Genomic DNA, 15,018 nt, shown 5'->3' on the forward strand with positions numbered 1-15,018 from the left:
CAGTATTGTAAGTATTTGTCTGTCTGGAAAACATTAATGTGTTAGTATTTCAAATACGGTAAAGCTGAACTGCATGTCAAGGAACACTTTTAACAAAGTTCTTCTGTGCTAATTTGGTCAGGATATTGCTGAAACTTGTATTTGAGATGTATGATATTCCTAAATCTTAAGGAGGCAGTATTTGAGGCACTTAAAATCCTTAGTCTAGGAAATATATGTATGTAATGTACTTAATTTTAACATTGTTCGTGATTTTTTTTTTTTTTACTGGGAGTTCTGACAGCATTGGTATCTGTAAGATGTTTTAAGTCATGTTAAGAAGATTGCTCTTTGTAATAAAGGGATGTTTTTATTAAATAAATTTGCAGATAGTCATCAAAAGAATGGGTATAGAGAGGGAGAAGGATGAAAATTACCTATTCAGCATAGTAGTTGAGAAATGCAAGACTTTAGTTTTTAATGTTCTAGTGCAAAGTTCTTATGTTTACCAGTTGCTTCCTTTTCTGATGTCTTTAGTCATTTTACTGGTTTCCATTAAAATACAAGAGCTCTAGTTTTGCCTACTCTATCTTGCTAATATTTTGACTTTTATGTGCTGTAGAAATTAAGTGAAGCATTTTCCTGGGTTACAGTACAGGTAAAAGTAATTTGGAAATATTTGGGGCTGTGTTTTGCTGTTTTGTCAGACCTTTTTTACATAATACTATGTAGCTTGATAGTTTTGAGGACTTGAGGACTGTCTGACAGTTTCTTGAGACCAGTTTAAACCAGATAAAAAAAGGAAGAGTTAAGAATAGTCTTCCTTTGTAAGTGTGGTTAGAGGAAGCAGGAAATATCAATGTGTTAGAGGAAATATCAGCATTGTTGCAGCATGTTAGTACACTGTGGTTTCACATTTGTGTGAGAATGAGCAAAACTATTTTTTTTTTTAAGTCAGGGAAAAATTGATCTGCTATTTCTACATAAAATTTAAATAAAGAATGTGCTACTCCTTATTTTGAGGGTAAGGGGTGCCCTCATGTGGTAGAAGTTAAAATTGAAATTCTCCTATTCAGATTTTAAGCTCGGATTTTAAACAGAGAGAATTTTAAGCTCTAATTATTTAAGAGCTTTTTTGAATGAATATTTAGGGGAATCTCATATTGTGAAAATCACAACCTTACCCTGGAATGTCTGAGTGCACACAACTGGGCACAAGAAAGACGAGTGCATGGTTTGGTTTTGTTTTGTTTTTCCCTGAAATCTTCAAAGGACACCAAAGGATTAGGGCTGTGACTTCACTTGATCTGAACTCTGATGTTGTTGCTGTTGTCTCTCACATAGGTGATGTGCAGTTCATAGACTATGAGTACTCTGGATACAACTACCTGGCTTATGACATTGGAAATCACTTCAATGAATTTGCAGGTAAGAACTGGATTTCTGAGGTGAAGTTTGACTGGTTTTATGAATAAAAAAACCCCCAACTACCTCATTCTTGCACATTCTTTGTCTGTTTATCTAAATGTGTGTTTCTAGCTGTCAGCTCACAGTATCAGAGTATGTTGTCTCATTTTGCAGGCCAGTTATGCCTTTCCTTTGCAGCTCTGCTAAGGCAGAAATGGCAGTGTCATGTCCTGTGTGCTGGTAGAATTAGATAAATACAGAACCCACAGCTTTCCCAGTTTCCTTCTGTGAAGAGACACAGCAGAGACAGCTGACTTGTAATGAAATACTGTGGATATCACACCATGTGAGAATACTCTGTGTGGTTCCACAGTGCCAAAAGGCAGGATTGTCTGGTTTTTTTGTTGTTTGAATGAGTGTGCTAAGTACTTGCACTGTCCTAAAATGAGAGGTGAAGGTAAGACTGTCATAGGAAAAAAGTGGGATTTCAGGAATAAGGTGTTTGTAGACTCGTTTATTATCTAGTTCAAATTTTCTCAGTGAATGCCCATTCCATTTAAGGGAGAAATAACCTCAAGTGTGTGCTGTGGTGTTTCAGAGCATGGGACGGCAGCGAAAACCTACATAATGATTAGTGCAGATGGAAAGCACAGTGTGGTGAAATCAGGAGCATTAATCTACCAGTTGTTTCACAATGTGAAGTTTAGATAACTTAAAAAAAAAATCAGGATGTGTACTTGGGAACGTAAGTTGTATAATTGGTAATTTAAACATTTGGAAAGCAAGTTAAATTCTTTTACAAAGTATAATTGGGAGCATTTGATTTTTGTCTTGCACTTCTCAAAGTCTTACATTAGTAAGAAGACTAAATGCACAGATATATGTATTTTTTTTAACCTATGAAGAATGGTTGTGCTTCACTTTAACTCTCTATCCAGTAAAAATCTTAATTATGTTTTGAAGGTAAATTTGAGTAGATCTGACACACAAAAGAGTTTAGGTGCAAGGGGATTGCACTGTTCATAGTATAAGACTTGAGGAGAATTCCCAAATCCCTGGGGAGTAATAGTGGGAGTGAACTGTGATCCAGGTTTGGGGCTCCTGCCAGATTCCCTTTGGCTTGTGACTAAGCATCGCCAGTATAGGAAGAAAAATAGGATAAAAAATGGTTATAGAGATAAGACTTCTAATTCCACCAAACCCTGTGGAGGAGACAGACAGACTTGTAGTAAATTTTCTTCAAACATGAGCTTAGTTAGTGACAACTGGATATGCATCTGGACTCAGCTTGGGATGTTGTTGCATACAAGTACCTTTTCCTACAAAATATGTAATATTTGATATATTTGAGAGCTTTTGTTTCATACTGCAAATACTTTTTCTTGAAGCTTCTCTCAAAGCCCAAGTTGTTGAATCTCGGCCTACAAGTAGACTCGAGGTGGCTGAAAACATAAATCAAATGTTGAACACTCTGATTTGTGTGTGGGAAATTCTTGACAACACTTAACTGATAAAGTCGGGTCAAAGTAAAAATGCTGATGTTTGTCTACAGCAATTTGTGCCTGTGTGTTGGGATGGGAAGGGGGAAGTAGTGTAGTAATGGACTTTTAAACATAGAGAATTGTAAACTCTAATTATTTAAGAGCTTTCTTGAATGAATATTTAGGGGAATCTCATATTGTAAAAATCACAGCCTTACCCTGGAATGTCTGAGTGCACACAGCTGGGCACTAGAAAGACAGGTGCACAAGAAAGAATGATAGGTACTTAGGGCTTCTAATGGTCTTTTCAGGCTACAGAAGGTTCTAATTGGTATTTTTTTCTTTTCTAGGAGTAAATGAGGTAGACTACAGCCTTTATCCTAACAGAAAATTACAGGAACAGTGGCTGAGATCTTACCTTGAGGCCTACAAAGAGTATAAAGGATTTGGCACAGAAGTCAGTGAAAAAGAAGTTGAAATTCTGTATGTCCAAGTCAATCAGTTTGCATTGGTAAGTAACAAACACTTGATTAGGCACACTATGGACAAATGTAATTCCAAGTTTCTTAATCTGAGTGCTGTGGCACATAAAGAAAAGCTTCTTTTAGAAGTTTCCTTCCACTTGCTGTTTAAAATTTGTCTGGAGAATATTCCCAGTGAAAGAAACACTGGGCATTCAGAAAAGGAGGAGATGAGCTTTTAGTGAGTATTTCTGTTGACTGTTTATTGGTCTGGCAAGTTTGAGTTGGCCAGAGTTTATGGTGGGTCTGTATTGAACTTTTGTTTGTAGTGGTAAGAAGACAGAAGAGCAAGTTCATAAAGGCAAACTTTAAAAACCTTTTTAAAATAAGATGATAAAATTCTGTTAGAGTAAAACCAGGATATTTTGATTTTTATTTATTTTTTATTTATTTTTTTGTTGCAGATAATTAGGTCACTCCAGAATCTTTCAGTACTGATTTAACTTTCCTTACCTGAGTGTCTCGGCAAGAAGGGAGTTGCTTTCAGATTTGTTTTTTTATCACCTTTAGTGGTTCAAATGGTAGCAAAGTGCACATGGAGTCAGTCTCCTGGTTCCTCAGAAGTTCTAGAGAGAGGGCTGTCTGTATGAGTCTGCTTCCTGCTCCTCCAGTATCTCTGCATTATAAGCTGTTTCCTCTCTGTCAGTCTGTCTTTTGCAGACTTTGGATGTAACAGCTTCAGTCTCTTGTTCTTTCCCTTTGAAAGGATGGAACCTGTTCAATTTTGACCTGATTTTGGTGCCCTGTCCTTAAGGAAAACAAACCACATCAAATTTAATTCACGGAGCTAGAATAAGTAAAGTCACATAGGTGTGAAATTATATCTTTGAATGTCATGAGGATATATACTGTTAGAAGCAGTTTGAAGTTGTCTTTCTCTTTTTCTAAGCTTTATCTTTGTGTGATTTCTTAACAGATACTTCAGAGGTTCACATAATTTTTGTTTTTCAACTAGCCCTGATCTTGTTTTGCCTAGAAGATGTGATTGGAAATGTTACAACAAAAGTTGCCTCTATTTTGTTTTCTCCTGAAGAATAACATGGCAAACTATCTGTAGGAGGACTAAGTCTAAAGAAGCCACTCTAGCCTTATTTTAGTTCTCTTTCCTACTGATCCAAACACACTTCTGTTACTGTAATACTCTGTTTTCTGGCAAAAGCTAATGGTTGCAGTGAGGAAATACAATTCACAAGGAAACGATTATTAAACAAGTCTTTGAAAATAGCAGCTTGTTTGGTGCAATTCTTTTAAAATGTCAGCTGTTACTGTAAAACTCAGCTGTCCCATTTATTTGGGAAAGTTAGAGCTGCAGTTAAGTAGGCTGGTGGTCTGTTTTAAAATATATAGCGTTGTTTTGTCAGTTTTAAATGATGGTCACAGTAAAGTTTAAGAGGATAGAGTTGTGTTTAGAGAACAGCTCAAGGCTTGCCTATAGACCACACATGATGCTCAAATAACCTGTGACACTTGTGTCAGTTCATGTGGGAAGCTTTGTTAAGAGAAAACATGACCTAAAGTTAATGGATGCTGATGTACAATGCTGAACTGCTACTCTCTGGCAAAGTTATCTAAACTAGAGATACAAGATTCACATGGACATATATTAGTTACCATGTTAAGATGCTTTTGGGTGCATGTGCATTTTTGTGCCTTCTAAACTCCTGGTCAAGTGTTACATGCAATCTTTGGGAAGCCATTTAGGTAATTACTGTAAGCAGTTATTCACTGAAGTTTGAAGTCTGTAACTTGTAACCTGGGTGGTCCAGAGACATCTTCCACAAGGAGACTGTCATGACCATTACATGTTGATTTGGGGTATATTAATGATCAAATCATTAATGGTTTCAGCCTGGAAGTGAACATGGAAGTAAGTTTGGAACAAATGACAAGTTTGTGTAAAGGCTGATGAGTTAAAGGTTTTCATGCAGCACTGCATATCATCTTTGTCCAAGTCAGCAGTGAAAGGGTGTGTAGTTATAGAGATCCAAGGCTGTATTCAAAGATTCAAAAGGAATTTCATATTTGTACTAGATATGAATAACTGTGGAATAATATATATTTAATTAGATAGTAGATAAGACAGTTGAATTTCTGTGCATTTTTAAGGTATGGTTTATATATTTGTACAACAATCTGCTTAATAGGTGACCTATTTCATAAATGCAATGATGTTATTTTTCTTGAAAATGACACATGGAGAGTTAGGAGTCCAATAGGTTTACTTGTAACTCTGATTGCCAGTAGTTTATTCTATAATACAGCTTACCATTCTGTTCGGTAAAGAGATATCAAATAACTTTACAAAAAGTTTGTGTTTTGAGTGCTCTTTTGTAGATAACTTTCTGTCTCAATGTAAGAATATGTCTGCATGTTAGATTGGAAATGAGGTTAATTTTTCACTGATAAATTTTTTTTCTCTTAGGCTTCCCACTTCTTTTGGGGATTGTGGGCTCTAATTCAAGCCAAATATTCCACCATTGACTTCGATTTTCTAGGGTAAGTGTGCTTGCTATGTATGAACATGAAATATTCGGGGCTGGAAGGGATCTGTAAGGCTATCTACTCCAACACCCCAGCTATCAGAAACTGAGACCTGAGAGACAGACCTGATCTATGTGGTCATACAATAACATCTTTCAGAGAAAACAGGATAGTAAAAGCTGTCTGTGCTTTTTGTTGCTGAAAGTTCTCTAATTAGTATGTGCCCCTGGAATAAAACTCATGGTATAAAAAGGCAAGGAACATAATGTTTTGGGACATTGAGTGCTCTTTTTTTATTAAAGAGACAAAGGTTTAAAAGCCAAGTGGGTCAGTGAGGTGTGCTGTCTGTCAGATCCAAGACCTACATTTTCAACTGCAGGAGTCAAAGAAATGGGATTCTTGTAGTAAACAAGCTCTTTTGTACTGATTGCATGGAGTGTTGATCCTGGAAACCCCTACTATTTTTAAAGAGCTTTTGTAACACTGATGAATTTTAAGCCCTGTTTCCTGAGGTGCTGGCCAGGGTTGTTCTGTTTCAGGTGGATAGGTGTGTCTTTGGCATTTTGTAAATGATTTTTTATGGCAACAAGCAGAGGAATTCACTTCTCCAGCGGAGCCTGCGTGAGGTGATAAAAGTAGTCATTTTTTCCTGGTAAAAGATCCCACTTTGGAATTTTTTTGCCCTGAGTAAGCCAGTTTGCTGGGCTTAGTTGGGTCATTTTGTTAATGAGACCACTCTGGGTTCCTGTGGCTGATTATCTACTGCAGCAGTACCCGTGAGTCACCACGAGATGGCGCGACAAACTAAGGGAAAACACGGGTCATGGAACCCTGAAACTTGTCAGCTTTGAAAAAAAATGCCATTCTTGGAATAATTGAGATCACATTTCTGTGGGAATGTAGTTGGACAGTCCATTAGGAACAACTAAAAGCACAACTACTACCTTTTGATAATACCAGAACAGCATCTGTTTTGCAAGCTGAGAGTGGGGTGAGGAAGTACCGGAACATCCATGTACTGTTTTGAATTTCTTCCTTTGGCAACTGCTAAGGGTCAGTGTTGGAAACAGGGTCCTGGGGTCGGTGGTCTTTTGACTAACCCTCCTTAGCATGACTGTTTTCATGTAAGGAGTTACCTGCTCTTAACTTAGACACACTCTCTCTCTCTCTCCCCCTTTCAATAGGTATGCAATTGTTCGGTTTAACCAGTATTTCAAAATGAAACTGGAGGTCATGACATTAACTCTTCCTGAGTAACGAAGAGGAGGGCATTTACCAAGTGGATGGACAACCCCTGGATCTTTTCTGAGAACAGATACTGGAAAAAAGCTAAACATTTGTTGAAGTGCTGTAATGCTCACTTGGTGGTTCTTGCTTTATAAATAATGCCTCTAAACAGTCCTTCAATGTTAAATTTAATATGAAGAGCATACGTACTGCTGTTGATATAAAACGGATTAGAAACTTGCTAAATCTATAAAAAGTTGTAGAAATGGCAATTTAATCCTTCTTTGTAATTTAACATGTTGTATGTGAATTATTTATTATAAGTTTAACATGATTCCATTGCTGCTTTCATCAGTTTTTGTTAAAGTTGGGTGCAGACAGTGAAGTTGTTCCAAAGGATTCATTTAACAACTTATTTTATTGAAGTTGCATTAACTTATGCTAAAGAAGACTTGTCAGAGAATATTACCCTTTTAAGATGTGTACAAGCAAAACGAGTGACAACAGACTTGTGAGATCTCCAGTGTAACTAGGGAGAAGGATTAGGATTGTCTTTTTATTTTTCCCTTTTTTTTTAAAGAAAATGGTAGCTTTCCATATGATGGTACTTTTCTTTTCTTTTTTTTTTTTTTTTTTGCACAAGAATCAACCAGCTTGCTGAAATGATAATTAAAGTTTTGATTTTTTTTTTTTCTTCTTGATGTGTTAAGCTGTAGAAATGTGAAAGTTCTGTGGCCATAAGGTTCTCTGAGGGCATGTACCATCTGTAACTCCTGTGCGAAAGCTGCTTTTTTATTAAGTGTACTCTTGAAAGCAAAAGACCACTATTCCAAATCTATATTCCTTTTTGAAACTTGATTCTAAATTTGAACACTATTCTGGTGTCTGTATTTGATGTGCTTCAGTAGGATCTAGTGGAACAGATGTTGAACTGGAGACGAGTGAGCAGAGATCCTGTTGCACTGGGGAGCAAGACACAGGTTTACAGTTCATGTGTTGTTGACATCTTTCTGCTTTGTCATCTTCCAACCTTGGATTCTAAGTCTTAAATACCTGGTCCTGTAGCTGTGCAGATTCTGGTGTGTCTGGTGTTTTTGTTTTTTTTTTTTTTTTTTTTTTCTGTCAGCAAATTGCTTTTCGAAATCTCCAGTCTGAAGGACAGTATGGAAAAGTGTATGACTTGAGCAACTGGGCTTTGATCATCACACACACTTTCTTATTTCTTAGAGCTATTATACCAAGAATGGTCTGGATTACAAAATGTGAATTGAAAAGACAATGTTTACTTAATGGGACAATGTATAAGTTTGTGTGGAAAAGAGGCTTTAACTCTGAAAGGGGGGTGGGGTGGGGGGGAAAAAACCCACAACAGGAAAATCAAGCTCACCAGTGCAGTGTGGAGCTGGGCAGGCACGTACTCTACTCTGATGATACTCTGAAAAACTTTGCACTTTGGTCACATAAGTGCCCACATGTACAAAGTCTGTGCGTGTGCAAGTACACGTGCAAACACAAACTTACCTGAAGAGTAAATATTATGGGGAGTCTGTTGTACAGGCTCCAGCAAAGATATTTATTCAAAGTTGCTTTATGGCACACTCCTGTGTGTGTATGTGTGTATCATGTGTACACACGTATATACATATGTGCTTTACAAAAGCTTGGATTGATTCAGGACAAAGAAAATTCATGTGAATGAAAAATTTTCACCTTTTAAAGACCATTTCCAATGGCATTCTGTTCTTTTACAAAAGCACAGTTTAGGATTTTTTTTCCTCCTGTTTATATTCATCTCTGAATGTTTGGGTTTTTTTTATTTTATTTTCTTCAGTCAAAACCTTAACAATTCTTATACAAATGGGAGAACTGGGATTTTTTTGTAACTTGAAATGAGGTAACCATTTTTATTAGCTGGAGGCTACTATACTGGACAAACTTTCTTTGTAGTTGAAACAAATAACTAAAATAGACATTTATAATTTACTTTGTAGCAGTTATCAAGGATGTTGCTAGAGCTCACTAAGGTACTGAAGACCTTGATCTTCTGTACTTTCTCCCTGTGGACATTATTGACATATGATGAATAATACCCTGCTGTCTTGTATGTATTTCCTTTAAGTTCAGCAAGATGTGCTTGGAAGTAAGACTGATAAAGATTTCTGAACTCTTTTATTACTATTTTCTTCCAAGCGGTGGCGTTATTTCTGACAGTGTTGCTTTGTATTTGTGAAATATTTGAAAGAAGGCAGTGAAGTTCACTTGGTCTTGGGAAATCCAACACTTGACAGATCCCAAGTTTCCCAATGGCTTGCAAGACACATTCCCTTTTCAGGTACCAGTACTACTTGCATTTGGAGTTAGTGTAGTTTTCGTCAGTAGTATTTTTGTTTGTATAGCTCAAGTAGCAATAACTGTAGGAGTGGAAGTTTTGCTTCTGCAGAACCAAAGCTTTTCCTGAGTGCAGCTCAGTCTCATCCTTGTGAAGTTCCACTGAATCCCGTAAAAGCACTTTGAAGCAGGTAGTAAATACTCCAAGCTTTTCCTGAGCCACTTAGAAGAAGCACAAGGACTGTCGCAGGTTACAGTGGTTGACTTTGCAGTCGTGGTAGAAGATTTAATTTTGCACGTTGAAATTAATTTTACACACTTAAACGCTGCTTTGCATCAGCTTTCCTTCAAGACAAGTGCAGATTAAACCAATTTGTGATCAGTTCTGAGGAAATACTGTAAAACATCTCCCAAAAGGAAATGCCAGTTACCTTGAGCCTTGTTCCACATCCGTTTGAGCCAGTAGCACTTGGATATTCTCTCTTGCTGAGGAATATCTGCAGGTGCATTAAGTTTGAAGCAGTAGTTTGCAGTGGCATTGCAGATAAGGTAGCTTGAAACTGTGAATACAGGACATTCTGAATGTAAGTTAGGTACTAGAGAACATGTACTCATTTCAAGTAATTTATCTCAGTCTCTGTAATAGCAACATTAAGATATTTGAAGAAGGACAAAAAAATGACTGAGCTCTAGAAACATCCTGTAGTAGTTTTGACTGTGACTTGCCAAGAAGATACTCTGTTGCCTTTATGTTAAGCTAAGGGCACGAATGCCAAAATTAATAATTCTTGCTGTAGTTAAGCCTATATTGTAAATATAAAGAGGATTATTAGTAGCGGCATTCTTGCAGAAATAGCATCAAGTCAATAGACCGTAGTGGCCTGGTTGCTTTTGTAAAGCAGAATAGTGTGAATTTTTTTCTTCTCATTTCTGCAGTCAGATCTGGCTAATCCAGGCCTGATTTCGTAGGTCACCCAAACACTAAAGATTTCTGAGCAGTACCTAGTCTCCTATCACATAATTTTAAATACCTTCATTTACACTTGTTTTGCATTTTGAAAGGACATACCAAATTTGCATTAACCAGGTCTGACTGTACGTGTATATACAACAGTGTAAATAACCATTTGTAAATTAGTGTGAATTGTACTGTATCTTGCATTTATGGACTTGTGTATTGCATTGTATTCTCTCCTATTTTGTAGAAATTTTGATGTAAAGAAGAAATCTTAATTCTGTGTGCGGACTTCTTTTGTTAAATTGACCTGTAATACAACATAATAGTTTTATGTTAAGCTATCCATTTATAGCCTTGGGCATCCAGGGTCTTTTTTTCCCCTGTTAGCTTTTTTGACAACTTGCTCTTGGGAATGATTCTGGGAATAAAGGAATTTATACAGTACTTAGATTAAGAGAAAATCTGTTCTAATAATAGTGCAAACCATGCATCAGAGGTACATGTAGTACCTGTGGGATAGGGAAAGCTCTTAAAATTGTTTACTTAAACTTCCAAAAGTTTCCTATACATTTTTGAATGCTGGTGACTTCAAAACGTAAGTGTGTTGACTTGAAGCACTCCTGAAATGTGTGCTCCCATGGGGACAGTGGTTGAGGTAGTTGTGATAAGAGTCCCCCAACTTAAATATTTTGGTGGATAGAGCCTTATTCTAGGATTAGTTTCTAACTTGTAAATGCTTATGCTGAGTGCCCAAATCACTAAAATAGTTCTACCAGTCAATTTTTGTCAATGCTAGAACTATTGGTACTCCCTTTAGATGATCTGAAACTTAGCTGAGGTATTTTCCCTGTGTGCCACTCCCTCCCCCTCTTCCCTGTGCTCACAACCCTGCTTCATTAGGGTAAACATGAATATAAGACTTCCTTTCCATACTTAGCCATCACTATTTCCTTTTTGGACTAAATTTATATTCTGTTTTGTCAGTTTATAACTTCTCATCAGAATTTTTTTTTGTATAGGAAGTCCCTTTCTGAAGAGGCCTTTAACCTTGGAAACATAGACAATGAAGCAATGCTTTTTCCCTGACTATATTTCATCACTGTTGCCTTTCACTGTCTGTCTAAACCCCATAGTGCCCTTCAAGCTGTTAGTTTATTCTTTTCACTGGTGTTTAACTGTGCTGGAAAATGCTGTGCAAATCTCACACTCCATCTGACAAATTGATCTTGATACAGTTTGTACAACGTGTCAGCCTTACCTGTGCATATCAGTGGTGACACTTCAGATTACCAGGGTCCTGGGAAGTACTAGTCAAGAGGAGGGATGGGCTTGGTAAATGTAAGTAAAAGGAAATCATTCACATGGAAACTCAAGCTTCAGCTTTTGGTGTAGCAAGGTATTGTTTATGCTTGTTTACTTGCATGGTTTAAGGACAAGAGCAAATTGTAAAGGGTAAAGTTTGCTTCAAAATAAAGTTCAGATTTTTTTAAAGCCTTAGGTAGCTAACAAAAGCTTACAAAATACTGTTTTGTTACTCTTACCAAAAGAAATCTTAAATTTGGGTAACTTTTTGATTAAATAAAACTTTGTTCTAAAACCCAGTGGGCTATAATCTCTTGCTTGGTGCAGTCCTTCCTGTAGTTTGCAGAGGAGGTTGACCACATCTTTCCTTGTCTGTGTTTTGAGATGCCTATGTGTCCTTTGTGTTAATATTTTCTGTTATTTACTGTGTTCTAAGTTGTGCTAGATTGCTAAACTACTGGATTTGGGAACTGCCTCCTGTCATCTTCCATACCAGACAGGTTGTAATCGCAGTAGTAGAGCAGAAAGCATTTGATCAAACCTTGAGTTAAATGCAAGGCTGATATGGAACGGTCTTGCAGCTGATTTTTTTACCCCCTTTTTATGCCTGTGGGTGGCAAGATGATAGTTTTCAACAGTTGTGAAAGATATGAAAAGCCACGACCTTTGGTCTTGTGCAAGTAGGTGTTCTGTTAGCCACACACAGTCCTTAAGAAAGGGTCTCTCAGCAGTGAGAAACCACACCATTCCAGATGGCTTAAACCACTTTGGGGCTTAGAGACCTTGGATGGGAAGGAAAATGTGTGAAACGTTTGCACAGGCCAATTGTATGAAGGTGCTCCATCCAAGTGATGGAGTGAGATACTAGAAAAGGCATTGTTTGATTGATTTTTGTTGTTGTTGTTTTGTTTTGTTTTTTCCCCCACTTCTCCCCCCACTCCTTTTTTAAGTGACTTTTCCACTTGGTCTGATTTATAGAGATTGTGTGATTAGGAAACCAACACAACCTGGGGTGGGGGGAGAGGGAAGAAGTGGTTCAAAAGATAATAATTTTAAAAACCCACCAAAACCCCATGTAGTTGATTAGTTGGCAACACTGTGCTGGGCTTCTCTCTGTATTTAATAGTGTAGGTGCTCTGCACCAAATTCTTTAAGAAAGGGGTTTATTATTGTTGTGAAATGTCAGAAAATTGACTGGAATGGCCCTCAAGCCCGTTAGGATCTTGGGTGACCAGACTTCACCAGATTACCAAACTTCTGGTTCAAGGTTTTACACTTGCTGTTTCTACAGCCTTCTAAGATGGTTGAGCTGCTGTTGTGGTTTCCCACTGATGCGGAATTTAATTCACAGACTTCCCAAAAATGTTTGATTTGATATTTATAGAGAGATGACACAGAGGGAAGCTTCATGGAAATGCTGTGAACATCTAGAAAGCAAACAAATTACTTAAAATCTAGCAAACTTTGACAAAAAATGCTGAAATAACTTCAGGTCCTGCACCAACCTATTTTTATGGCATTGCAAGTGCAGTTTTCCTCTGTTAAGTGGGGTTTTTTTTTCCCTACATGGAGACCCATGCAAAACACAAAGTGAAAGAAACTTTGAAAGAGAAACGTGAAAAATATTGTATAAAATGCCATAAAACACAGCGTGAACTGGAAAAAAATAAGTAAATGTTTCTAAGTTTTTGGTAGTAATAATTCTTAAGTGTTATCAAAAAAAAATGTGTCCAGTCTTCAGTGCGTGATTTCTTTTTTTATAGGAAGTTTCAGTTTAACATTTTGTGTCTCAGATGCAGTCTGTGGTAGTTAATGCTGCTGCTTTGTACACAAGTGCTTTGAATAGTCTCAGCGCCAAGAATGTATCCAATCTTTCCTAAATATGACTTCGAGTTAGAGTCACTGGTTCTGTTTAAGCCTCTTAACACGGCTGTCCAAAATCCTTTAAACACTTGCAGACACAGGGCCACAGCATATTAGAAGTATATTCCATTTTGTGTAATTTTTTTTGTTACTGCATATTATTCAGTGTTCTTTTAAGCACAAGTCCACTTGTGTCCTGTGAATGAACTAAGCTCAATTTATAAAAGAGCCTTTGTCATCTTCTAGCCCTCTCATCCCCCCCAAAAAGTCCCTATGACCCTTCTTGTATGTCGTGGAGTTTAGGTGCATCATTTATCATTTATTGGAGTGAATTGTATTTCTTTTGAACTAAATGTGATTGAAGCTATTCTAAGGCTTTCTACCACTGATTAAATGAAGTAATGTACCTTTCAAAGAGATTTATATTGTGTAAATAATTTCAAACTGCAACAATAAAGTTTGTTTCTAACTGCACTGTTAGCATATATTGTGATGATTTTGCTTTCCTCAGGTTTGAAGACTTGATCTGGAATACTTGAGAGTTCTTAAAGGCTTTTGACTTGTGTTCAAATGCAGAAGTCTCTCTGGGATTAACAACCCCTCTAAAAATAAATACTTTGAGTCAGTATTTGGCTTATACGAAGTTTACTCTTCACAGTTTTACATATTAAATAGGCTTGGTCATTGACCACTGAAGTTTAACATGTGGGAGGCAGGAATGAGATGGAACATGACTGTCAGGGGGAATCACTACCATTGAGGAAAATGGAGGAAAGCATGCAAATTTTGGGCTGCTCTAAAGTTTAATTTATCCCCACGGGGGCTGTGTTAAGTCTGGGGGACCATTTTACAGGGTGATCCCTGATGCTGCAGACAGGCTCTGCATCCAGTGGCACAGGGTTGATGCTTGCAAATCAGCTGGGATGTGTTCAAGGCCAGGTTGGATGGGGCTCTGAGCAACCTAATCTAGTGGAAGGTGTCCCTGCCCATGGCAGGGGGGTTGGAATGAGGTGATCATTCCTTCCAGCCTAAACCATTCTATGATTCTGTGTTTTGATGTACATGAACAAAACCACTTCCTCCATCTTGATTGTGCACCCAAAGAGAACGATTTCACCAAGAGCATGGATTTTACTTGGGTTTCAGTTACTCTGTGCAATTGCTTGTGGTGGATTTTTTGAGGAAGACGTTTCTTGGGCCCAAATCTGTGGTCCATTATGTGCCTGCCATCCTGAAAATGGCCATTTCCTCCATACCCCAAATAAAAAATGTGGGGTTTTTTGTAGTGGGCTTGATTAAGGTGTTAGAGTTTGTGCACATGTGGTAAGGGACAGATAGAACAAGCAAGTAAAGCAGGGTGGGAGGCTTGAGCTCCATGCCTCTTTGCTTAAGTAGGTTTCTTATGCATGTAACAATTCTGTCTTAATTTGCAAGGCCCCCTCCTTTTCACTCTGCTTGTTTTCTGGAAGTG

At 37.5% G+C, this 15,018-nt stretch overlaps 1 protein-coding gene across 1 annotated transcript in view; it reads left to right on the forward strand.

Annotated features, from left to right (window-relative positions):
* Positions 1–14,021, forward strand: part of ETNK1 (ethanolamine kinase 1) — a 32,755-nt gene extending 18,734 nt beyond the window's left edge. The window contains exons 5-8 of the mRNA XM_032687249.1: positions 1,324–1,407; positions 3,218–3,378; positions 5,811–5,884; positions 7,054–14,021. Of these exons, the coding sequence (XP_032543140.1) occupies positions 1,324–1,407; positions 3,218–3,378; positions 5,811–5,884; positions 7,054–7,126 (392 nt within the window). The 3' untranslated portion in view covers positions 7,127–14,021. The remainder of the gene's footprint in view (positions 1–1,323; positions 1,408–3,217; positions 3,379–5,810; positions 5,885–7,053) is intronic.
* The last annotated feature ends 997 nt before the right edge of the window (positions 14,022–15,018 follow it).

The sequence above is a fragment of the Chiroxiphia lanceolata genome, chromosome 5 (assembly GCF_009829145.1).
Source record: "Chiroxiphia lanceolata isolate bChiLan1 chromosome 5, bChiLan1.pri, whole genome shotgun sequence".
In the NCBI taxonomy this organism is placed as follows: Eukaryota; Metazoa; Chordata; class Aves; order Passeriformes; family Pipridae; genus Chiroxiphia; species Chiroxiphia lanceolata.